Source organism: Carcharodon carcharias, chromosome 2, assembly GCF_017639515.1.
Source record: "Carcharodon carcharias isolate sCarCar2 chromosome 2, sCarCar2.pri, whole genome shotgun sequence".
Lineage (NCBI taxonomy): Eukaryota > Metazoa > Chordata > Chondrichthyes > Lamniformes > Lamnidae > Carcharodon > Carcharodon carcharias.
Genome location: NC_054468.1, coordinates 202462681 through 202490304, shown reverse-complemented (window position 1 = coordinate 202490304; position 27624 = coordinate 202462681). Strand labels below are relative to the sequence as shown.

The 27624-nt window shown below is 41.6% G+C and overlaps 1 protein-coding gene across 4 annotated transcripts in view; it reads right to left on the bottom strand.

The window, feature by feature from the left end:
- Positions 1–27624, bottom strand: part of srbd1 (S1 RNA binding domain 1) — a 289801-nt gene that overhangs the window by 12386 nt on the left and 249791 nt on the right. The window contains exon 21 of one of the 4 annotated variants that reach the window (XM_041178625.1): positions 23683–23720. The exons of the other annotated variants lie outside the window; for them this stretch is intronic. Coding sequence (XP_041034559.1) covers positions 23693–23720 — 28 coding nt within the window. The 3' untranslated portion in view covers positions 23683–23692. Of the gene's footprint in view, positions 1–23682; positions 23721–27624 lie in introns of those variants that run through there. 4 annotated transcript variants of the gene reach the window in all.

Here is a 27624-nt window from a genome sequence, read left to right as displayed (position 1 = left end):
GCCAATTACTGCCCCATCAGTCTACTCTTGATCATCAGTAAAGTGATGGAAGGGGTCATTAACAGTGCCATCAAGCAGCCCTTGCTTAGCAATAACTTGCTCACTGATGCTCAGTTTAGGTTCTACTAGGGCCACTCAGCTCCTGATCTCCTAACAGCCTTGGTTTAAACATGGACAAAAGAGCTGAACTCCAGAGATGAGGTGTGTATGTCTGGTATTGACATCAAGGCAGCGTCTGACAGACTGTGGCATCAGGGAGCCCTAGCAAAACTGGAATCAATGAGAATCAGGGGGAAAACTCTCCACTAGTTGGAGTCATGCTTAGTAGAAAGGAGGATGGTTTTGGTTATTGGAGGTCAATCATCTCAGTTCCAGCACACTACTGCAGGAGTTCCTAAGGGTAGCATCCTAGGCCCAACCATCTTCAGTTGCTTCATCAATGACCTTCCTTCCATCATAAGGTTAGAGTGGCGGTGTTCGCTGATGAATGAACAATGTTCAGGACCATTCGCGACTCCTCAGATACTGAAGTAGTCCAGGTCCAAATGCAGCAAGACCCGGACAATATCCAGGCTTGGGCTGACCAGTGGCAAGTAATATTCATGCCACACAAGTGTCAGGCAATGACCATCTCCAACAAGAGAGAATCCAACCATTACCCCTTGATGTTCAATGGCATTATCATTGCTGAATCACCCATTGACCACAAATTGAATTGGATTTGCCATATAAATACTGTGGCTACAAGGGCAGGTCAGGGGTTAGGAATTCTGCAACAAGTAATTCACCTCCTGGCTCCCAAAAGCCTGTCCACCATCTATAAGGCACAGGTTAGGATTATGATGGAATACTCCCCACGCGTGGATGAGTGCAGGTCCCACAACATTCAAGAAGCTTGACACCATCCAGGACAAAGCAGCCCACTTGACTGGCACCACATCCACAACCATTCACTCCCTCCACCACTGACAAACAGTGGCAGCAGTGTGTACCATCTACAAGATGCACTGCAGAAACGCACCAAGCCTCCTTTGACAGAACCTTCCAAACCCACGACCACTACATCTAGAAGGACAAGGGCAGCAGATAGATGGGAACACCACCACCTGAAAGTTCCCCTCCAAGCCAGTCACCATCCTGACTTGGAAATATATCGCCCTTCCTTCACTGTCGCTGGGTCAAAATCCTGGAACTCCCTCCCAAACAGTACTGTGAATGTACCTGCACCACATGGACTACAGTGACTCAAGAAGGCAGCTCACCAACACCTTCTAAAGGGCAATTAGGGATGGGTAATAAATGCTGGCCTGGCCAACGATGGCCACATCCCATGAATGAATAAAAAAGATCAAAGTATAGTGACATTTAGCCCAGCATGTAAAGCATTACAGGCTGTTGACAGGATCTGTCATTCACCTGAATCTTCCTTACTAATTTGCCAAGAAATAAAACAGGGGTAACAAAGAAAGAAAAAAACTAACTGAATCACATTTTTTCTTTCCAGTGATATCTTGGGCCAGAACTCTGTGGTCGATGAACAAACGCTATCTGCTGATCAATAGGTTTGCCATTGCCTATTTAATTTCCATGAGCTTCTGCAAAGCAGGCTGCTGCAAACAGGAGGAGGAGGAAATGACTCGGCATCCTCAACAGGGCATTTGGGACCTGCCTGAACAGGGCTAATAACTATTTATCTCCTTAAAGAATTAGATTGAGCCATTCAGTAACAATGCTTCAGTGTCTGAAGCAGCAAATGTCAGTTAGAATATTGAATTCAATGTCAGATCAGGTAGAAAAACTAAAATACAGAACAAGAAAAAAAGATGGGATTCAGAGAAAGAGAGAGCTGAAGAAATGTTAAAAAAAACAAAAAAATCTTAAAATTTAAAAAATAAGCAGTAACTAAAATTTGCAGGAATGAGACTCCATTCTTGTAAAAGCTATTTTTCAGTGCTAATGGTATTGTTTGGCTGTAATTAAGATTTATCACAGTGTTAAAGAGTATTTACATTGAAATGGACAAGCCTTAACTTTTTGTGGCAAGTTCAGTCCACAATTACGACCCAGGAGAAGTGGTGGGAGGTATGTCACATGGCCTCCCCAAAGTTGCTAGAACCTGTAATATTGCCGTGTGGAACTGAACCCAGGTTGTCTACCATTTTATCATCCAACAGGTAGCAGCAGAAAGAGCTCAGTCCGGGTAAAGTGCCTGACCCTCATCTACACTGTGACCTACTGGAACATTGGAAGGCATAGATTCAGAAGTTCAAGGCTAATTCATCTCTAAGTGCCTTCTCTCATTGTGGAAGTCCTCACTTCTGGAAAGACGGATCACCCTGCAAGTTTCAGGCTGCTAACCTCTGAAGGAATATGCCAACGGACCTGTTGATTCTGTACCCATATGAAACCAAATCTCTTATTTTTATTGTGGTCTTGCCCTGTACCCGTTTCTTTCCCTTATCCCTCTTCTAGTGTATGAGTGCAAAGGGGTCAGCTGTTGCGAACCCCCTCCTCCTCCCCCCAATCCATTTTGTGTGTGTGTAAAATAAACTAACCCTCTTATTCTACTTTACCTCAAGTGTGCTGTGGGTTTATTAAAAGAGGATCAGGTAACTCCAAACTGAAGGATTGGGGAAAATACGCCACTACTTACAAAGGGTGAAATCAAAAATGCCTTTCTGTTTAAGAGTGGATAGTGAGAGGGGACATCAAGGCTGTTTAAATTAACTCCCCTCCAGTCAGTAACATTACATTTATGCAATGAATTGTCTGTGCCCTTACAGCTTGCCAACCCTGGTTGGACATATTCTGAGGTTTCATCAAATGATCACCCATTTCCAACTGCTCCATCCTCAATAGACCCAACACGTCTCTTCTCACGGTGGACCACCTTACCACACTAATGAAAAAGTATACAGACTCTTCATTATCTGAATGGGTGCTTCTTGACTGTCAACCATTATTACCATTTCAAGCATTTTTATAATGAACAAATGTTCAAAGAAAATGAAAAAAAGAACATCTTTAGTCCATTATGATTTTCTCCTGGTTTGCTCACATACTGGAGTTGGTAACCCTTTACTTTATAATGCTCTAATGCCTTGAATGGAGAAGCAGGTTAGCTCAGTTGGCTAGACAGCTAGCATATGGATCAGATTAATGCCAATAGCATGGAGTTCAACACCTGTTCCGGCTGAGGTAGACTTGGGGCCTGCCCTACCCACAGTAAAAAAATCACAGCGCTTTGGCCTTAGTGCAGCAAATAATTGCCAAGCACCTATCTTTGGATAGGTAATGTGAGAAGAAGAAGAATGCCTTGAATGCTTCTTAAACTTCAAGGCTTCATTTTATCCCAAAATGCCAGATTTGAACTTGAAATTTTTTTACCCAGTGTGATTCTGAACTCTATTTGGTTTGCATAGTCTAAGCATGTGCAATATGCCCAATTTCCCAAGGTGCGTTAATTATCAACGATGATGAAATAGTCTAGTAGTAGTAGTTTCTGTTCAAAAGCTGTTTAAAATCATTTGGAAGCAAGCTGTGACATTTCAAAATTTTTAATGAAAAATCAGTAAAATATAATTCATCTAGAACTTTAGGGCTGAGATAAATACCTCCAATTAATGCAAATTCTGTAGCATTTGCCCATAAAACAAGTGACTATACTTCAAAAGTAAACCATTGACTGAGAAACATCCTGAGGATGTAAATTGGATAGCTGTGATAAAAAAAAATTAAAAATCCTTTTTGCTGTTTGGCAACCTTAAAATTGTGTATTTACAAATTAAATACATGAAGTATAGAAATACGTATGTAGGGCAATCATTTACAATGTTCATAGCTGTGAAATTCAATCCCAAAGCACTGTTAAAAAAATCCCGGAGTACAGTTAAAAGTTGAATTTATTTAGACACTAAATCATTAGACACTGTAAATCACTGGACACAATGTAATCCCCTAAAAGGCATAAACACTCCTCGTTGTTAGAAAATAGTAAGTCGTGCCATGGGAGATCCATTAGCAATTTCTAACTATCTTATAGCTCTATAACCATTCTCTAAATACTATGATACTGGAAGTCAGAAATAAAACAGGAAATGCTGGAAAAACTCAGCAGGTCTGACAGCATCTGTGGACAGAGAAACAGAGTTAACATTTCGAGTCCGTATGGCTCTTCTTCCCTTTTGGAGCAGCTGTGTTTTGTTCTGCGCAACCGAAGAGTTGAGGTTGTGTTTGTGAGTTGGGGCTTGAGTGCATACTCAGGAATCCAGGGGAAAGGAATCTCGGGAGGCGAGATCAAAACCCTGTGAGGTGTGCCATCGTCTGAATTGGAGCGTCTTTTGGAAAGAATTCCAAGGTTAGATCTTCGAAGGTGGAGATAGTAATCCCTCGTGAGAGAGACAGAATTTCAGTGAGATTGGTTGGCTCAGTGTTTAATGACACCTAGGTGAGTTGTTGAGAAGCCTGTGGATTCTGTCTTGTTCAAATCTACCATTTTGTATGCATTGTAGTCTGTTCGACCATAGTTTGCTTGTTAATTCACATGTACCTCATTTACCCTGAATGTTAAAGTATAAGATAGATATTGTAAATTGTTTTATCTTTCTGACCTTGTACAGTAAAGTTTATTTTTGTTTGTTCAAAAACCATGGAATCTTGTGGCTTTATTCACTGAACAAGTGTCTTGAATCTCAAACTTGGCCTATTTTAAACAAAATGCTATTGGTCAACAAAAACTTTGGAGAGAGTCTAGGATCATAACAGAATGGAGTTAGGCTTTGACCCAGATTCGAAAGCAGCTACTCTCTTAAATGTTTCATTTACTGTGACTGTATTAAAGCAACTGCTGTCCGTTTTAAATTAGACAAAAACGTTTCAATTTTATCATAGGGCATCAGAATACATAAAAATCTGCTCCAAGTCATTCCCTGCTCACCAGGTTTTCCTTTACATCACACCTACAGCACAGAAATCACGCCATTCAATTCAACTGGTCTTTGACAGTATTTATGCTTCACTTGAGCTTGCTCCTACCCCTTTCAATCCTATTAGAATAGCCTTCTACTATTTTTGCCCGCATGTGCTTTATCTAGATTCCCCCTAAGTGCATCGCTGCTATTTGCCTTATGGGATGGAAAATTGTGCATTCTGACTATTCTTTAGGTAAAGAGTTTCTCCTGAATTGTCTTTTGGATGTATTAGCGATTATTTTATAGTTATGACATCTAAATTTGATTTCCCGGCAAGTAGCAATATTTGCTCTACGACTATCCTATCAAATCCTTTTTATTATCTTAAATTCTTCCACCAGGTTAGCCCCCCAGCCTGAGAAATATTCCTTCTCAGCTCTGGTATCACCCATATTTTTATAATATGAGACCAGAACTGTCCAGAGTACTCCAATTGTGGTCTGACCAAGGTTCAGTACAAGGTTAAAATAACTTTGCTGCTTTTCAATTATATCCTTCTAGAAATGAATCCAGAGCTTGGCTTGTTTTTTTTAATGTCCTTGTTAACCTGTGTTGCTAACTTTAGTGATTTGTATATCTCTACCCTATTCGGACTCTTATTATCCAAGCAATTTGTGGCCTCCTTATTTTTCCTATCAAAATGCACCACCTCAAACTTATCTATTTTGAAATTAATTTGTCAATTACATACACATTCTGCAAGATTACCGTCTTACTATATTTTGTTGCATTTTTTCTCTGTATTAACCACATTTTGGTATTACCTGCAAATTTTGAAATTGTACTTCCAATTCCTGAGTCCAAAGTATTAATGTGAATTGTGAACAGCAGTGGTCCCAGTGCAAGTCCCTGCAAAATACCACTTCCACCCTTTCGACAGTGCGAGTCGATGCCCTTAACTCGTGTTTTGTTTTGCAGCCAGCTTGCTTTCTTTCCTCTTGGACAGGTTTTGGGTAAAGAAGTTCTAAGCTTCAACCAGCCTGTCTCACAGCTGGAACACCTAAAGACCTATAGGTTACTCACACAGCATAAGCTTCTGTCAAAGGATATTGTTGGACATTTTGAATACTGAAAACATGACTGTGTAATCACTTTTATCTAAACTTTGTGCAGCAATTTTTAAAAAAAATGATTGAAAACTTATTTCTAGCATTTGCTGTTGGAAATAAGATTTTCAAAAAATGCAGACTGATTTGTTTTAGCAGTATCTATTATTGACTCTCTGGTTTTGATTTGTAGTTTTTGAATTTTGTCATTAGTGGTTTATTTTGCCACTTGCCAGTTGGTACATTCTCTATATTTTTATTTGCGATTTCTTGTTATTTTATAAATATGAAACCTAATCCAATGAGATATGAGTGCACCAAAATTTTTGTGCATGGTCTCAACATGGACAAAAATCTGCATTGAACATACAGTATATTTGAGCAGTATCACAGAATATTATATATCCTTCTCTATATTGCAAGATAAACAAAATACACCCATTTGCTGTAAGTGAAAGCTAGTGTTCACATAAATTATTATTGGCCTTATTTATATTTCTGCATACAAAACTCCTATATAAACATTGCCAACATGGGAAGAACATGTATTGAGTGATAGAGAGAGCGAGTTTAGTTTAGGATTGTTCAGTTAATGTTTGGCACAGGCCCAATGGGCCAAATGTCCTGTTTTTGTACTGTAAATTTCTTTGGGTCTAAAATGTCACCCAGTCTTTTGAAGGGTGCTCCTGTGTAACTCTTTCGAGTACAAACCCGTTTCCGTCTGTTTCAGATGAAGTTACATTGTTTCATAGTTTGCCGTTGTGAGATTTGAACGCTTGATCTTGGGGTTACAAACCCAGTACCATAACCACTTGGCTATTTAGGCCAAGCCCGTGTTCCTGTGTTGGTGAATGAAAACCGTGCTGAATGTAATATCAGCTAGTTAGTGTACCATTTAACACGTCATTTACACAAAAGCAGGTTCAAGCAAGCAGGTGCTTCATTGATTTTAAAGTCAGCAGCTACACTTAGAGTCAGGTTAATGCATCTTGCCTTTAACAAGGGGCCATTTCTGATCAGATGCTTCAACTAGAATGTGGGCCATTGCATAGAGACTAGTAGTTCAACTGTTCCAACAGCAGCTGATCTTGCCGCAGAAGCACAGTAACGGACCAAAAAGAAAGGCATACTGACAAAACTGGTCTTAATGGTTCTCCCATTATCCCCTCCCTCCAAAGAGCTCAGATAAACAAAATTAGATAATGACATTGGATAACTGAAACGTATGTGAAATTTCTGCAGAAAAATCTTTAGCATGATTGTAAAACACATGCAGATAATAATGCATCCTGCCCAAAATGGACTGTGAAGGAGAAGTCATGATATCCCCCACTGGTTATTAAAACAATGCAATGGTACGAAGCAGATTTCTCCATAACACAGCAGTATGACGGAGAAAAAAAAATTGACAGAAGATTTTGACTTAACAGATTAATTGTTAATATATTTCTGTAATGGATCTAATTCATGGTTAAAAGCTTTATGCAACATACACTATTTTGAAATTGATAGTATATTACACGGAAGCATCAGCATTTAAGTGGAACACATTTTTTTGACATAACATAAATAAAACAATCTGCCATAACACTATATCCAAGATGCTATTCCATTGGATTAGGAGGATTATATTTTGGTTCACAATCTGGATAGGGGCACGTAAAAGTAATCATATTAAAAATACAGGGGTGTTGAACAATTTTTATTCTTCTAAGGGCCTTATGCTTGTAATAAATTAGTAAAATGGAAAACTCATCATCAAAACAAATCAGCAAATAAGATTTGATCATAATCACAACTAACTTTGTAAATTTGTCTGAATACACTCAAGTTGTAGACTCACTTGGATAGGTTCAGGAAATTTCTAATGTCTCCTGAACAACTGCCTTTATTTCTTTTTTCCACCCATGCAGTCATATTGAGAGTAACATAAGTTATTGAAATAACCAATTTATTGTAATATCAATCTTACAGAACTACAACATATGCATTGGGCGGAATTGTCCCAGAATTGCACCAAGTGCAGTAGCAGGAGGGTAAAATGGAGTCCTACCTGCCAATGAAAATGGCAGGTTTCCACACTTTACCTACCCAAGCCTGCCTCATTATATTTTCACTCCCGCGAAAAACACCGTTTCCATGGAAGGCGGGCTCTCATTCGCCCGATCGCCATCGCCCCACTGTTGCATCACGCCGGCCGCCATCCTTAAAAGGCAGCCGCCAGCAAAGCGCTCATCACCACCAGCTCACCACCGCTGCCTGGGAGTCATGGCCTGCAAAGGCAAAAAGACATGCACAGAATTCTCACAGAATTTGAAAACAAGAGCCGTCCAGTCGGCCGGCGATGACCAGGACCAATCCTGTGCTGACGGTGAGTTCAGCACTGCTCTACCAAGTGAGGATCTAGCAGTGCAACACTCATCAGACAACCATGCCGTGAGTGACGTGTCCTGTTTCACAGGCCACTGCCATGCACTAATTATCTCCCCTTGCTTTCACAGGAACATCTGGGAAGCAGCAGACAGAGTCCATGACCCAGAGCCACCAAGCAAGCTCCAAGGAAATCCCCGAAGAGGAATCTGAAGGCACCCTCCCTGAAGTCCCATCACGGTGCTCATCCACACCCTCCACCAGGGCAGGGACACACCTCGGTGGGACCTAGCTTTAGAGATGCCTCGGGACCACAATCTGGTGAGCACATGGCACTTTCTGATCCACAGCAGGTGGAGGCAGGGACTTCCCAGGTCCCCGGCACTCGGAGGACTGCTGGAGGCCAGAACGTTGCTGAGTTCCAGTCAGATGACGAGCCTCTGGACTGTGACATGGAATAGCTGCTGGAGCTGCAAAGGCAAGCTCGGGAACATCAGGAAGGGATGGCTGCTGCACTCTTCAGATTGCATGTCACGATGAAGGAATCCATTCATCTTCAGGCTGAGATGATAGCGCTGGCACTGCAACGCACCGAGGTCAACACTGGCAGGATGGTGGCCGCCATGGAGACCTTGGTCCAGGATGTCACACCTGCACTGCTGCGGGGGCTTAACTCCATCACTGATGTCATAGTTAGTCTCCAACAGTGTGTACACAAGAGGGGTGTTGGGCAGCATGATCTCACTCCAGCTACCCCTTCCATTCATGGAGTCAGCCAGAGGCCCTCGGGCACCCATAGGGGAGGGGATCAGCAGGTGCACACTCTGGGGCCATCCGCCCAGGTGACTCTGGGAGTGACCGGCCCATCTGACTCCCCTTTTCCAAGACCTCCGCAGATCCAGCTTCACAGGTTGAGGAGGGTGCCACTGCAACATAGCAGGATCCTGAAAGCAGGCCAAGGCCCTCCAAGTCTCGGCCCGCCAAAGTAATCACAGACAGGGCGTCAGAGTCAGCTGGCTGCCTCCACCTCCGCTATGTATGTCCGGGGAGCACGAAGACGTAGCGGCAGGGTTAGGACAGTCAAGGAGAATTAGTGGCACAGCCTGGGCACGGGTGTTAATCACTTGTACAGAATGTTCACGATTGTCAATAAACTCCTAAGAATGTCACCCTGCCCAAGGTTCCTTGTTCTGATTAGCAGTGTTCTTGTCACTCAGATTTGAAACCTTTCTGGACAAGATAAAAGGTTCAGTCCGGGGCCTCTTCCCTGTGCGGCACTCAGACCAGTGACAGTCCAGCCTCACACTCCCTGGAAACATTACTGATGCCTGCACCTCAGTAGTGCTGGTCATTGCTGCCAGAATGTAGTGGGCAGGTGCCACTGAGTTCTCTCATACTCTCTATGTGCTCTCAGCACCTTTAAGGCGGGGCTGGCCCCCATCACACCAGCATCTGCGACCTGTGATGCTGTGCACCAGCTCCTGAAGGGCTGAAGTGCTGAAGGCAGACACAGCATCAGATGCATCTGAAGTTTCACGGCTGCTTCTCTGAGGTGGCCCTGATCATGGAGCGCAAGCGACCTGCCCTTAGCCTGACAAAAATCAGACATTCTCAGAAGCCATGTGAAGATCTATGAAGTGTCCTCACTGCATGTTGTCATCATCCTTCTAAGATTGAGCGACTATTAGGGCCTCCACTGCATCTCCATGACAGGAACATTCTCTCAGAGGGTATTGGCGTTGAGATAAGCCAACCTGGAGTCAAATGTTCACAACTGCAATGTGAGGGTCTATGGGGACACCTCAATGCACATCACCATCATCCTCCACAAATCTGACAGCTATCACGGCCTCCCGAGTCACCTGCCTCGTCTAGCCAGTGCGAGCCTCATCCCCATCGTCGTCACCACTGAGGACCCACTCACCCTCATCGCCGTCAGATTCCTCCTCATCGAGCGAGAATTGCAGCTCCTCCATCTCCTCCTCAACTAACTCCTCACCCTGTTGCAGGACCAGGTTGTAAAGGGCGCAGCAGACGACGACAATGTGTGACACCCTCTGTGGACTGTATTGCAGGGCTCCACAGGACCAATCCAGGTACTGGAACCGCATCTTCAGCATCCTGATGGTCTGCTCCACCAAGTTGCGAGCTGCTGCATGAGCCTCATTATAGTGTTCGCTCTGCTGCAGTCTGAGGCCACCGCTCAGGTGTCATCAGCCATGGCCTCTGTGGGTAGTCCTTGTCCCCAAGGAGCCAGCCCTGCAGCCTCTGAAAACCCTGGAAGACGGCAGGGACCTGTAAGTGACTCAGGTTGTAGGCATTGTGCACACTCCCTGGAAACTGTGCGCATACCTGCAGGATGCGTTTCTGGTGGTCGCATACCAACTGCATGTTCAGTGAGTGGAAGCCCTTGCGGTTGAAATAGTCCACGAGTGTAACAATGGAGACCTGAGCACCACATGAGTGCAGTCATTCACACTCTCCACCTGTGGGAATCCTGAGATCAGGGCGAATCCAATGGCCCTTGCATTCTGGCTATCCCAGGCAAAATGCTCAAAGTTGTGTGCCATGGAGAAGATGGCATTCGTGACCTTGTGGATGCATTTGTGGGTGGCGGATTGTGAAATACTGCAGAGGTCACCTGTGGAGCCCTGAAAGGAGCCACTGGCATAGAAATTGTGTGCCGCAGTCACTTTCACAGCCACTGGCAGTGGATGCCCTCCATGTCCCCTTGGTGCCAAGTCCTGCAGTAAGTGGCAGATGTGAGCCACCTGGTCCCTAGACATGCGCAGTTGTCAGCGACATTGGTTCTCAGTCATTGCAGGGATGGTAGGAGGCATCTATAGACCCTGGGTGTGACTAGGCATCGACCAGCCATGGCTCGCTGTCGCTCCTGGGCAGTGTGTGCAGGAGCCCCTACTGCCCCTTCTTCATGAGTTTGCTGCTTCTGCCTTTGCACGGCCAGGTGCTTCAGTCTCTCTCTCCTCTGTCTGCTACGGTCTCTGTAGGCCATCAGGCACACAGCTAAGTCACCAGGATCCATGATCTGGACATGGTCCTCCTGCAGCATGAAAGAGAGAGATGTGGTTATCATGGCTGTACTTAGCACCTTTCCTGGCCCTGTGTGACTGCCCCTTAAGGCTTCCCAGAGAGTGCTGGTCACCCCTCAGATGGCCAGAGATGGGTGCACTGCATGGCTGCCCTGTCAACATGAGGCATGGGGGACACTGTTCCAAACCAGGATGCTGAGATTGCAAGGGGCTGTGAGCACCTCCAGCAATGACTGCTATATGGCTAGCGTTGGCGAGATTGTACAATGTGTTTAGTCCAACTGCTCTGCAGTCCAATAAAGTGATGGTAGACTCGAAATCTGTGCAGGTGGGGTGGAGAGGTAAGGTATGGAGCACTTGGTGGCCTTTTGGTGCATCCGCAATGCTTGCATGGGCGGGCAGGCTAGGTGCCTGATCCCAATCATATCATTGTGGCTGCGTCTGATCTATCTTAGTTGCAGAGACATGGTCAGTTTACACAGGTGTCCCTAATGCGTGGCCATTTCCCTCGCTTACCCTGCCCCTCTCCTCGATTGCCTGTGCACGGAATGCAGCACCAGGGCAGCACTTGATCCCCCCTTAGCAGTCGCCTCCGAGGCTGGCCAGCACTTGTCCTCAGACACCTCCCACCTCTCAGCAGTCACCTGCGGTGCCAGGCATCAGTTTCCCCCGCCCTCCCCCCCAGCGCCTCTGTGGCCTGTAAACAATGGGCGAGCTGTGGAGAACGCTGTTGCTCACTCACCTCAGTTCCCCCAAAGTGAAGGCCGCCAAGTGCACGTCGCCTGCGTGCTGTTGTGAGGCGTGCTTTCCCGTCGACATGGACGGATAATATGGTGGCGTTCCAAGAGCCTGGCGGGATGGCCTTTTAGTTATATGCTAATGTATTACAATTAGCTCCCCACCAACTGATGACAGGAAATGCGGCCCGCCATCAGCGGGCTGAGTGGAAGATCGCGACCTGCCTTCACGCAGTTGTGAAGTGGGTTCCGCCATATTTTCCACGCACGACACTTATCACACCTGGCGCCAGCGGGCTCGGAACATTCTGCCCATTGTTTTTCAGTTAGTTTTGTTTAGTGCTTTGATTTTTGCTCACTTTGTAAATTCCTTTTCCCTTATATATGTGTGATACATTTTAAACATCTGACCATTTTTCAACATAACTTATCCTGCCCAACACCATTTGCCAAACTGAACTGAACCATAATTCGGCTAGAAATTCTGCTCGTGAATGGAATTAGCATTCTTGTCAGTTGTTACTAAACTTGACCTTTCCTGTCTTTTTTTTTCCCCTTGAGAATACTTCCTTTTAGTTCCCAAACAACAAACAGATTGCTTCCACACAGTTCACTTTTGTTCTCAACACATGCAATCCAGTACTTCAAGGAAGAGTAGGTGAATTCTCCCTGTTTGTGGGACCTTGCAGTGCACAAACTGACCACTGTTTCCCATATCACAAAAGCAATTACATTTCAAAATGCTTCGTGAGCTGTAAAAGGCTTTGGGACATCCTGATATTGCTAAAGACATTATATAAATACAGGTTCTTACTCTCTTTTCTTTGCTAGTTGCTCAGCAACACTGTTACAGTCCTGTGAAAATATTACTTGCCAATTTTTTTAAACTGGAGAATAGTAGGTGGTTGAGGTAAACCTAAAGAAAACAACAACAGCAACATTTGATTCCCCTTGTTTATGTGCCTAATGTCCACTGCATTCTTTACTTTCCAGGAAGCTTGGCTGAAAGAAAATAATTTGCATAACATAAGGAATAGGAGGAGTAGGGAATACCCGCCAAGGCTTGTTTCTTCATTCAATACAATCATGGCTGCTCTTTGGTTTCAACTTGGCTTTCCTGCCCACTCCCCAAATACCTCAATTTCTGAGAGACCAAATATCTGTTTATCTCAGCCTTAAATATATTTAATGACGGAGCATTAACAGCCCTCTAGGTATAGAATGCTAATCCTTTGAGAGAAGAAATTTCTTCTCATCTGAGTCCTAGATGATTGGTCCCTTATTCTGAGACTGTGCCCCCATGTTCTAGATTCCCAAGCCAGGGGAAACAACCTCTGTGTCACCCTGTCAAGGCCCTTCAAAATCTTGTATTAATGAGGTTGCCAGAGAGTATAGTGAGAGAATGGATTCTTTAAAAATATTTTTGGGGAATATGGTATTATTCTGTGAAAAAGGCTGTGTGTGTGTGTGTGTGTGTGTGTGTGTGTGTGTGTGTGTGTATAAATGATTTAATTAAGTTGGGGAAAGGTTACTACAGACAGGTTGTCTGGGAGGCTAAGATATGAAAGGATAGAGGCATAAGGTGTGCATTTGTAATAAGATATTATAGTGGGTTTGAGGTACAAGTAAACAGGTTGGATCTAACATTTGCATTTTTAGCTAAGTTGAAAGTTCGTTTGAATATCAAAGGGAAGTCAGAGGTGACAAGAAAATATTTTTGCATCTTACAGGAGTTCCATGGGTAAAGGGTAAATGCAAGAGGGTAAATTACATATTATTGACCCTAAAACAGAGGCAAAACAGAAACATGAAGGATTTTATATTTGGAAGGATTTAAGTTTCAAAGTGTTGTGAGAACAATGGAACCTGAGATGAAGGGGGGGAGGGGGGAAGGTATTTTAGTTACTGTGGAGAGCTTAGGGGTTCGCTGGCTGTTGGCTGAGTGAGGAAGATCTCCTGGAAACAGCACGAGGCTGAGAGAAAGATGCAGTTTGAATCAGCCATCCAGTCAAGCCAGAAAAGTCTTAGGCTGAAAAAAGCAGTCCTGTTCTGAAGTCTTGGGTTTCCACAGCAGAGTGGAAGACAGTTTAAGAGGTTGTGTGGTATGTCTTTATTAAAGCTACAGCAATTTGCTTTGGGTAATTTTACTGGATTTTTATAGTTAAACATCTATAAGGGAGTATTGCCTGGAAGGTGTTTGCTTGTGAGTCTGACCAAGTAGGCAGTCCTGGGGGAATGTTTGCAAAGACTAATTTTAACAGTGCAACTGTAATCTTGTGCGTCTAAGTTTTCTTTTCTTCTTATTAATAAAAGTTTTACTTATAATTTTTACAATTCCAAAAGTGTCACTGGGCTTCTTATTACTGAGATCAGTATGTTTTCTTCTCGTTTTCAGAATACAAAAATAAAGGGTATGGCCCGTAAACCAGGTTTCCCTCTGGGATTTGGTTTGCTTAGCAATTAACATCTGCTGTGGTCATAACAACAGACCCAATTTACTCAGCCTCTCAACAGAGGCAGCCCTCCCATCCCAGGGACTAATCTAGTAAATCTTCATTATTCTTGTATGCCAATCCACTTGCAATAAAAGCCAACATGTAATTTGCTTTCCTAATTGCCTGTTGTGCCTACATGCTAACTTTGTGTTCCTTCTACAAGTACACACATGAACATCAACATTTACAAGTTTCACGCCTTTTAAAAAAAATTCTGCTTTTATATAGCACCTTGCATAACCTCAATGCTCTCAAAATACTTTACAATGAAATACTTTTGAAATTTAGTGACCGTTATAATATAGGGAAACCTGCTAACCAATTTGTGCATTGCAAGTTTCCACAAACTCATTGAGATAACAACCAATCTGTTTCTTCATGATGTTGATTTAAGGATAAATATTGCCCAGAATAGCGAGGTACTATTCTGTGCTACAGGATGTTTTATGTTCATCTGAAGAGGCAGATGTGGTCTCAATGTGGGAACTCACTATGAGAAATTAATCAGACATTTGTCTTACTATTTGAGCAAAAGGTAGCTTGCATATCCAATCAAATTATGAATCAGTGGGGAAGATAATCTGGAGAAAGTTTTATTAAACATATTTCCAAATAGTCGTTTAGTAATACAGAACTTGAATATTGCTGAAAAGAGAGGCATGCTGTCGAAGCTTTTCATCTTGCACTCATCAGGACAGAATTTAAAGAATACCAAATCTCAAAGGGAACAACAATTTATGCTGCATGAGAAGAGAGTGGTGACTGGCTGGCAAGTGGACTCTGATTGTTAGAGGCATTGCCATGGAGAATGCATCAGGGAACAGTGAACTGCCAAGCTATTGTTTACATTCAAACCATGCAGGTCAACACTGATTGGAACACTGATTGGTCAAGACATTGCCATGGGAAATGAACTAGGGAATGGCTGTCCCCCAAGCTTTTGTTTAGTTGGTAAGGGTGCAATGCATGGACATGCTCCTTCTGTCTGCAAAGGACAGGGCTGTGTGTGTGAATATATGTACCTCCTACCATGCGTAAGTAAGCCATACTGCGAGCCTGACTAATAACCTTAAACTGCTTGCCAGTGTAACTCTTAGCACAATCAGGATTGTTAAGCAAGTGCTGCCCCAATTGCAGAATCACATCCAATGTTGGACAGTATGTTTTGAATTCTGCGAACACGGGCTGGTTGAGTATGGTCAGTACATTGCCTGTTATGAACAGCCGAAGGCAGATGCTGTTGGATACGATCCGCCAGTTGTTAGGGCGTTTGGATTACATACCTAGCATCACACCGGTACTGAAATTTAAATACCACATTACTTGTTTGTGTGATAGGCAGAATATCTTTTTGGCCTGATGGCAGCATCCTATTGTGGAGAATACCACTCGTGTTGCTACTGCATAGTGGCAGCATGAAACGGCTAGCTCAAATTTTTGAGACACCTTACTATTCCAGGATAATCTGAAGTAGACTGGGCACTTTTCAAGATCGAAAATGAGGGCCTTAGGCCCATGAGTTTGCATGGTATATAGCAGACAAAGATCTTATCAGTGTGGCCATTATCCAGCAGAATGGCTATTTCAGCATCAAGCTTGCATGTTGAGCAAATGGCTCAGGCCCTATTTACGAGGCTGCTGATGAGGCCAATCATAGCACATGGAATTGTAAGAATCTCAAAACATTTATTGACCAGTGAAGGCAGGCTTGTGGTAGATGGTATAAGAGAACTCATTGGCAGATTTCTCAACTAGGACATTGAGGAAAAGAAGCTCATTTGACTGCTCCATTTCAAAGGTGAATTTGAGCACAGGATGGAGCCCATTAAGGTGTGTAAAGAAATTCTTACATGCAACTGAGGATTCAAATATAGCAAACGTATCATCTACATATCGGAAATATTCAAGGGGTAGGAGGTTAGGTGTCATTTCAACGAAACCAGGTTTTTCACGGAATCCGATAAAGGTGTTTGAGAGAGCTGGGCCTAGAGGGGATCCCATGGCAAGACCATCTATTTGGGCATACATACTGTCATTAAAACTGAACTCAACTGCAATGAATACTGATTCAGACAATGGTGGCGCATCTAGATTGCCAAGATATAATGACAGTGCAAATGTCCATGGCTTCCTTGAGTAGTACACTGGTGACTGGGCTAGCAATGTTGAATGAGCACATGGATATGGCATTGCTATCGATATGCAAGTCCTGTATGGTTTTCGTAAACAAAAGCTTGGCAGTTAACTGTTTCCTGGTGAATTCTTCATGGCAATGCCTCTACCAGAGTCCGCTTGCCAACCAATCAGCCCTCTCTTCTCATGGAGTATAAACATGTTGTTCCCTTTCCTATTGGTATTGCAAATGCTGTCTTGATGATGCAAGACGAAAGCTTCAACAGCATGTTTCTTTTTTCAGTAATAAACATATTTCCTTTTAAAAAAAATAATTGTTAATGTCTTGTCAATTACATTGTCAAGGTTTGCTGATGTCATGTCAATTACATTGTTATGATTAAGAAAAACAGGTGATGGGTATTAATTGTCTTTGAGGAGAAGAAGAGTCATAAGGACTCGAAACGTTAATTCTGTTTTTTTTTCTCTCCACAGATGCTGTTAGACCTGCTGAGTTTTTCCAGCATTTTCTGTTTTTGTTACCAGATTCTCCTATCCGGGGTGGCACCCCAAAGCTTTCTGGTCTCCAAGTGATTTTGCCACTCACGGTGTCTGACTGGCATCGACAGCCATCCAGCAGAAACAAGTAGTCAATTATACTCAACTAAGTGTAGAGGGATACTAGGTACTAGGGGTACAGTGGTGATTCCGCCAGAATCTTCCCAATGGTGGACAGGCTCTTTGTGAGGCCAAAGCACAGCCATTGCCAATAGGCAGCCTCCCGGCAGTTTCTGGGGGGCCATCAATTCCTCTTTTAAATCCACCCTACCTTGCAGTCCAAAACTGCAGCGATCAGCGGGCCACAGCCTCAGGACATTCTGATGGCCTGACAGGTGTAGCCAACTTATTTTTTTTTTTTACAATTTTACAATTCTTCAGGGAGTAGCACATTCTGAGGTATCCTTGCAGTATCCTGCCTGCCTCAGCTGCGCCCACCTCACCCAATAGGGTTATCGATTGGGCATTGCTGTGGACCCATCTATTGGGCCCATCGGTTCCCTGGTCCGCCCATCACTCTTAATTGGATGCTGCTCCCGGAGCCAGCTTCTTAATTGGTCACGCCCAGGAAGATCAGAACCAATGTCTCACCACGGCCACTTCCAGGTTCCCAGTCCAGAATTGAGGCTGACATGGGATTGCGACTCAGCTGGGTAAATTCAGCTCATCAACTCTGTTTCTCTCTCAACAGATGCTGCCTGACATGCTGAACAGATCCAAGATTCAAGATTTTAATCCTCGTGGAGTAAAACATGCAATTATCGATGGTGGTGATTGATTTACCACAGCGTTGTAAGATGCACTTAGCAGAAAAATGAACACAGAGGAGAAATCCACACACCCTTTTTCTCATCTCAATAATCACAGAAATAAAATTTATGCTCACTACTAAAATTATTTAGTAATTCAAGTGCTGCTACACTTCAAATTATTGCTCTACTGTAAACTCACTTTTACCTGTTCTACATATTCTCAATCTAAAAAGGACCATTTTTACATAATGGGAAAATTCATGGCAGACTAGGTTCCTGGGACAGACAAGAATAAATCTAACATTAGTCTTCAGGCCGTGTACCAAAATGAATTTGCATATTATTTTTGCATTGAGCGTTTCTTGGTAATGAGGGCAGTATCATGTTTCCAATTATGTAATTTAATGTAGATCTTTGTGTTTCAAACCGAGGAAGGTTCACAAGGGGACAAAGTCCCTTTTATGATTCTGAATTAACAAGGGGTGAAAGGTTATCAGGGGTAGGCAGGAATGTGAGGTTGAGATTATATTCAGATCAGCCATGATCTTACTGAATGGTAGAGAAGGCTCAAGGGGCCGAGTGGCCTACTCCTGCTCCTAATTTGCATTCATTAACTTACAAGTGTCTCTGGAAAATTAACACAAGTTAGCTCGCTTTACCCTTCTTGACTACACTACGTTTATAAATTTATTATTTAAATCCAAATTAAGTAAGTACCATTCATCCAAAGTTTATTGTTTGTATCATTATCACCCAAAAAATCTGAAATTCAGCAGATGGATCTTTTGAAAAATATAAGTTCCCCGATCGTTGAATGCATTTAAGCCACAGCTCAACAAAAACCCAAAACTGGAAAATGCTAGCATTTTGGGTAATTTTGTGATCTGGAACACTGGTATGAAATGACAGCCATCTGAAAACTCTATGATGTTGCTTCAATGTACACAGCTGACTATCAACTCCTGACTGTAGCTGTTGATTGATGGAGATCACCATACCAGTACGACGCCTGTGACAAGAAACAGCTGTCTGAATTGTGAAGGATATGGCAGGTGTAAACTGGAATTCTGTAAAACCAGCAATTTGCTGAGTAAAGTAAGCTCTAAATAATAAATGCTTGGCCAAATTGCACTATGTTTAGCACAATATATATATACTTAATATAATACATATTATTTTATATATATTTTCAGCACAATATATATAAATGCTTATAAATCCATATGTGTAAAAATAATGTATGTTAAAAATATATAGCTGGGGCTGTACAAACTTTTGGTTTTCTCCCCTTAGTTCTCACTTGACGACACACACACACACCAAGCAAGCAGACTTCCTACAGGGGCTCTGCAAATGATACTGTTCAGCTGACCAATAGGAAGTGTCCGAGAATGGCCTGGAGTAACTGGTCTTCTGGTCTTGCCCTCTTCTCTAGGTGGGAAAGATTCTGTCCTTTATTCCAGCCCCAACCATCCCATTAATGTAGTACTTAAAGACCACATGAAGAACTGCAGAAGTGAACTCATTTCCTACCAATCCATGCACTGAATCTTAATTTATTTTATATTGTGCCAAACACTGTTAAATGCAAAATTGTTTTGAAGTTCCTGCAACTGAAATGAAAAAAAAACAATTAAAGGAACTTTGACGGTAAAAAAAAGTTTAATAGCTTTCAAGATACATAAATATCGTTTCAGAATTTTAAACAGTCTTGACATGTTTAAAATTAACATATATTTTTCTTGAGTAATACCTTAAGAAATGTTCTTTATTCTGTTTTCATAAATCATATTTATGAAAAAAAGTTGAAAACCAGGTAGGAAGGATGAGGAAAGTATAACTTTTTAGTTCATTGTGGAATGGAATTGCAGTTCACAATTAAATTAATATTTTTCAGATTCAAAGCCACCCACCTTGCAACAGAGGATTTGTCGTCTTGAGCATTTTTTTGTGTGGATCAAAGTAAACAGTAACTGCTTGAAGACAGCCTTGTCTTTCCAGCAGAACTTACTTGAATCCACCCACAATGAAACCAATGCCTGCTGACTTTCACTGTTTTCACAATGATTATGTAACTAATTTTTAAGAGAAAAAAACTTCTAAAGAACTTTTCTGTTGATATTTCTATAATTGCTTCCATCTTTTTGACTTGAATGGGTATAAAAAATTACCTTGACATGTTAATTTGTGTTACTTTTCAAATGTCATGCTCCATGCAAAGGGTAACATAATTCTTCAATGCAGTAAAAATAGTTGAAATGCAGAAGGTAGATCTAAGATTTAGATTTTAATCCTCGCAGAGGATTTCTATAAGAAGAGCATACTTTTAAATAAAAGATAGTATCTATATTTTATCTTATCATTTTAAACCATCAGTCAGAAGGCCTTTATTAAGAAAGAAGTGTTGCCATATTAAAATGGATAGAAATTATAAGCATTTACAACAGCGGCTATAATGGAATATAGCAATTTTTTGGGGATTGCTACAGTGTGCTGCTCAAAAACTCAAGTTGATGACTAAAGACATTAAAAACATGCATAAACCAGGCCTTCTAATCTCACTAACAAAACAGTTACAATTTGGAGTAGAGCGACAATGTTTGTTTTTAAATTGCATCACTTAACTGCATCCATCAAGAGGTGCAATTACTGTTTAAGCTTGGATTTAACTTTTAAATGTATACACTGTAAGCCTATACTACAGATCTGAAAAATGTTTTACTTAACTGAGCCTTAAATTCTTAAGGATAAATTTAACAAACACGTCTTTCTAACGAAAATGTTTCAAACATTTTTAACTGCAAAATTCAGCATGCTACTTTTTGTCCTTTAAAATCAATCTTGATACACTCAGGCTTCCTGGAAGCAAAAGGCAACAGAAAATAAATCTGATTACGTACTTAATGCACCACCCTCATTCAAATGAATGTGGGCAGAGGACACTCAGTACAAAAATCAATAGCTATCAACTTTTAGTTGAGCTCCATGAGCAATGCTATATTGATCTCCAGCTGGGAGGTCAATGCTCAGCACAAAGCTGAATATGCCAGTTGAGATGTTTTCTCATTTTGTAAACTTTCTTCAAGGGTACAACAGAGTCACTGTACATAAAGAATTAAAGATCTTCGGGCTGATTAGAGAATAATGGATACCCAGTTGTGTTTACAAAAAGAATAATGTCACTGAGTGAATCAGATTACATCCTAAACTGTAAAACCAAAGTTCTCAAATTATAACCGTTCTGAAACTCCGAGAGCAGCCTTTGGTCTTGAAAGCACTGTTATGTACAATGATTTTTACTTTTGTCCTCAGTAAGGGACGTTCATGCAGGTGACTGGAACAAAGCTTTATTGTTCTAGGTCAGCGACAAATACATTATCAATTATAACATGGGTCAAAGCTCCCTCTGTTCCACTTCAATAATGCCCCTTACCTTCTAACCTCAGAAGAGCATGCCCACTGCACCAATATGACACATGACATTTTTCATTTGCCACACCGGCAATGTGATTGACAATTAAACATGAGTTTGTGGAGAATTCTGTGCAGATTTCAAAATAAATAGAAATTAGCTTGAAATTGCTCAAATAAACTTCACGTAGATTGGGTTTGATTCCATGTTATATAGCGTAAATTATCATGCAGTAACACGAATTTTCTTTAAAGGAACAAACAGCAAATTTCAAGGAGCCATTTTTATTGTGCTTAAGGTTTTTATTTGCTACTGACAGATGGCATGCTAGACAAATAGCACAGGAACAGGAGTAGGCAATTTAGCCCCTCGAGTCGGTTCCATCGTCAATGAGATCATTGCTGATCTGTGACCTCAGTCTATATACCCACCTTTGCCCCATAATCCTGAATACCTTTGGTTAACAAAATTCTATCCATCTCAGATTTAAAGTTAACAAATGATCTAGAACTAATTGTCATTTGTGGAAGAGAGCTCCAAACTTCTACCACTCTGTGTGTTTCTTAATTTCACCCCTGAAAACTTTAGTGTTGATTTTAGACTATTCCTTCTAGTCCTGGAGGTCCCAACCAGTGGAAAACATTTCTATCTATCCTATATGCTGCCCTTCGTGTCTTGAAAACTTGGATCAAATCACCCCTTAAATTCCACAGAATACAACATTAGTTTGTCTAATAGTAATTTAGCCCTTGGAGTCCAGGTACCATTCTAGTAAATCTGCACTGCACTCCCTCCAAGGCTAGTATATCCCTTCAAAGACGTGGTGCCCAAAACTGCTCATAATACTTCAGGTGTGGTCTAACTCAGGTTTTGTACAGCTGTAGTATAACTTCTGCCTCATTGCATTCTAGTCCTCTAGATATAAAGGCCAGCATTCCATTAGCCTCTTTGATCTTCTATTCCTGCTCATGACATTTTAATGAACTTTGCACATGGACTCATAGGTCTGTTTGGACCTCCACTGTTTCTAGCATTTCACCATTCAGAAAGTACTCTTTTCCATTGTTTATAGGACTACAGTGCATGACATCACACTTGCCTACACTGAACTGCATTTGCCACTTAATCTATTAATATCATAGAATCATAGATTACAGTAAAGTCCTGCCTTTCATGACTTCCTTGTTCGCGTTTTCACTTACCCGTGCTTTGTACATTGTACACTGCATTGCCCATTGTGTGAGCAATATTTGCTTATCTGCATTTGAAATGTCTGAATCTCTGCACTAATTCTTTGACAAGTACACCCTTTGAGCAGTTTGAGTGTGAGATTGGTTAATTTGCCCTGAGATATCAGTTTCATCATTAATTAATATTGTAAAAGATCTTTGAAAGCCGAGGCAGATATACTCTGGCAAATTTAACACTGTTAGACGTGACCTCTGGAGTGTTGAAACATCAGAGAGGAACTCTGATGGATTGGAATGCCATGTTAATATGGAGGATACAGCAAGTAACTGTTGGGTTCAGTTACTCACAGAGTACACTTACTGACATCTTTGCGAGTTTATTCAATTGGCCTTGTAAAACAGCTTTCCTGCTCCACACCATTATCCAGTGACCCTGATAGAAGTGCATGTGACTAGATATAGTGAGAACAATTTGATGTAGAGTAACTCCCCAAAGCAATGCTGCCCTCGCATGGCTGGAACCCATCTAATTGAGTCCCATTCAAAAGCATGTTCCTCACTCGTGATTTTGCCACTTGCGAGGTTTTGCAGGAACATAATCCCCATGAAGAATGGGACTTTACTATAGTACAAAACAAAAGGCCCTTCAGCCTATCCAAAGAGGAATCCAGTTAATCCCACTACCCCTCTCTTTCCCCATATCCCCCATTTTTTTTCCCTTCAAGTATGTATCAAATTTCCTCTTGAAGGCTACTACTAAATTTGTGTCCATCATCCTATGCATTTCAAATCCTAACTATCTGCTGTGGAAAACTTTTTTCCTCACATCAACACATTTGTCAATCACCTTAAATCTGTGCCTTTTGGTTATTAGCTCTTCAGCCATTGGAAACAGTTTATCTTTATTTACCCTATCCAAACCCATCATGACTTTAAACACCTCTACCAAATTTACTCTTAGCCTTATCTGCACTAAGGAGAAAACTCTACCTTCTCCAGTCTATCCATGTAACTGTAATCCATCATCCCTGAAAAGGAAAAAGAAAGAATAGCATTGATATAGCTCTTTCATGACAACCAGATGTCCGAAAACGCTTTACAGCCAATAAAATACCTTTGAAGTGCAGTCACTGTTGAAATGTAGGAAATGCAGCAGGTAATTTGCATACAGCAAGCTCCCACAAACAGCAATGTGATAATGATTTGTGATGTTGTTTTGTGATATTGACTGAGAGACAAACATTGGCCAGGACAGCAGGGATAACTTCCTGCTCTTCTTCAAAATAGTGCTATGGAATCTTTAACATCCACCTGAGGGGGCAGATGGGACCTTGCTTAACAGTTCATTCGAAAGACAGCATCTCTGCTAGCAGAGTCCTCCCTCAGTGTTCGCTGGAATGTCAGCTTAGATTGTTTTGCTCAAGCCTTGGACTGGGACTTGAACCCACAAACTTCTACCGAACCCAGAGTGCTATCAACTGACTCACGGGTGACACCCTGGAAAAATTATAGTAAATCTCTTTTCGAGCCTTCATGGGCTTTCTGAAGTGCAATGCTCAGAACTGGTGTTCATAAATGTTTTTTTAATTCATTCACGGGATGTGGGAATCACTGGCTAGGCCAGTATTTATTGCCCATCAGAAGGTGGTGGTGAGCTGCTTTCTTGAACCACTGCAGTCCATGTGGTGTAAGTGCATCCACAGTGCTGTCAGGGAGTTTAGCACTAGCTCTTAGTTTTAGTACTCTTTACCTCTATTTATAAAAACCAGTATAACAAATGCTTTTTTAACAGCTTTAACCTATCCTGTAAACTTTGTGCACAAACAACCCAGTTCTCCCACTTCTTGCGCCCAGTGTAATCATTGTACCATATTGTCTATCCTCATTCTTCCCATCAAAATATATCACATCACACTTTCTGCAATGAATTTCATCTGCCAGGTGTCTGCCTAATCAACCAGACTATGTCCTCTTGAAATCTATTACCATCTTCTTCAATATCTCAATTTCATGCTTCCATCTATATTCCTTAAAATGCAGTCTGTCATTGTATCACTGGCAAACTTGGATATATGGCTATCTATTCCATCATATAGGTCCAAATATTTGTCTACATTGAAATCCATATGTCAGAGCTTTGCTCATTCATTTAATGTACTTTCTTTAGTTGTTCAATGATGCACGCACAGTGAAAGGTTCATGGCTTTGATATAATCAATGCAAAAATGATGTTTTCTAATGATCAACTATTGGAACATACGCTAAGCAAAGGGTACGTGATGTTAAGTGCAAAAAGTTGCGCTCTCTGAATTCGGAGATTATTCCACTGGATCTTAGTTTTTTAAATCAGATATATCTATGACAGACTTAATTTTGAAGAGTGATTTTATTTGGGCCTCTGTGTATTTGTGAGTCATAGAGAGTAATTGCAAGATTAGTACCAAAAATGTAAAATCTTAGATTAATGCCATCATTGTTTGGTTCACTGCTGGTCTATGGCTACAAAACCAAATCAGTGCGCTCACAATTTAGACTGAGCTAAAAGTACAAATCACAATTGAGATCTGATCTTTTCTTCTGAACAGTTTTACTTGGTTTTGCAGATTTACTTTTGAACAGGGAGGAAGTTGGTTCCAGTTTTGTTGTTTGCTTTATTTTGGGTATGTGGGGAATCATATAGGACATATTGTTACATACATGTTTTTGGAAGTGAAACTCTTGCCAATAATAAAAAAAAATTGTATGCGCTATATCATAGGGAGCTGCTATCAAATTTAATAGCAATGAGCCGAACAGCACTTTGACTCCAATCACTTGAAATGCATGGGGCAGGATTTTCCACTCAGCGTGCGGGCGTGCACCCAACACGTCCGAGTGTGAAACAGTGCACTATGACGTTGGGCATAGTCTCAACATAATCGCGCCCTAACGCGATATTTTGATCGGCAGACACACACAAGAGTCGGCGGAGTGCCCGCCGACAATTAAGAGGCCTACTAAGGCCATTGATCAATTAATTAACCTGTATTTTTCACTGCCCGTCCAACAATGCGGTCAGGCAAATCGGCAAGGCGACCTTCGGATTTTTGAGGAAACCTCATCCATGGGCAGGGTGAGGTTTCCGTAAGTAAATATAAAAAAATAAAACTTTTTGGGCAGAACTTCTCAAATGCACATTTTAAGGTGAGTGAGTTCACCGTGTGGACATTTTTTCTGGAATTTTAAAAACTTTTATTTATTGGTTTAAAATACTTCAGCTCCCTGGGGCAGCTGTCTGCCTTCAAAGAGCTTTCAGTGCACCCTCCCCCATGCCTGCCCACCCTCCCGCCCCGACCCTAACAGTACTGAGCTTCTCAGTGAGTCTTTCATGCAGGCCGGCTGTTAACTGGCAAGGGCTGATTGCAGGCGGCGAGCCGATTCCTAAGCGCTCACGGGCCCGCCCACCTGAAAACCCTGCCCATGGGCAGTAAACTGAAAAGTATTGATACACCACTCAACTAATACTTCAGTAAACCTCTTGAGAAGTTAAAAGAAAAGTCACGATTGGGGAATTTAAATTAATCAGTATAAGTATAAAGGTGCCCATAACCAATAAATTCATATAACTTTCAATATGAGCCACACAAGTACTGCAATCCATGTGATGAAGGTGCTCCCACAATGTTGTGCAGGGAGGCCAAGATTTTAATCCAGTGACGGAGGAACAGCAATGCATGTCCAATTCATGGTGCTGTCTGACATTGAGGGAGCCTTGGATGTGATGGTCTTAAAATGCACTTGAATCTAGGCATTTGAATGTTGCCTAGATGTCAAGGACAGTCACTCATTTTGCCTTTGGAATTCAGTTCATGTCTATTTTCACTAAACCTGTAATGAGGTGTTGAGTAGAGTGGCTCTGAAGAACTGACTAGATTAGTATGCTAAAGGCTGAAAACTGAACTAATTGGAGAAAATATTAGATAGTGATTAGACCCCAAAATAAGCATTGGTGAGGAGGTTATTGGTGAGTAAATGCTACTTGGTGGCAATACTGAAGACTTATTCTATCCCTTTACCGATGACTGGGGGTTAAATGGTTGAATTCAATTTGTTGAAAACTTTTCAAACACCATTTTCTTGTGCCATCAGCCTGATGACAGTTCTATAAACAGATGACACCTCTAATCTGAAACCTGTGTCTAACTTAGTGTAGACCAGGGATAATGACATGCCATATTTAGCACAGGGCAGGCAATTTTTATAATTTAATTGTAGTTTCACCTTTCCCAATCTCAAAACTCAAGAAGCTGATCGCACAAAAAGGCAAATACTTTTGTTCCAATGCCATATAAAACATTTTTTCAAAATTGGAATATGGCTATGGGCTGGACCGCAGAAATTCACTGATCGGCTTCATTTCCTAGTTTCCCACAACACAACAGATTAATGTTCCTGAAAATTACCCAAAAGACTGATAAGTCACTTGAGAAGAACAAAATGAAAATTCCTGCAGGCAATTCCTGACTGTTACGTCAACAGAGACGTAGCCAGTTAAATCCTACAGAACAAATTCACAATATGAGAAAATGAAGTGCAGCAATAAAATTCTATTTGCTGCTATTAAAATAAGTAATATTAATACCCTGGTTTCTAAAAGCATGCCTCACGGTAAGTAACATAGTACATGGAATTATGTAGAAGTCTGTTTCAAGGCAATCACAACCAAGGAGCCCCAAATATCCAATAAATGTTGCTGTCACTGGGCGTACTTAGCATTTTGTTACACTACATTAACAGTTCTTGTGTAACACTCATTACAAAATGCTACCAACACAACATTATTTCACAAACATGACTGCCCTTGGAAAGTTATCTTCCAGGTCTGTTTGATATTGTACACAAAGCTCTTGAAGGTCTTTTAGGTTGGCCACACCAAAAGTACCTTGCTGGCTT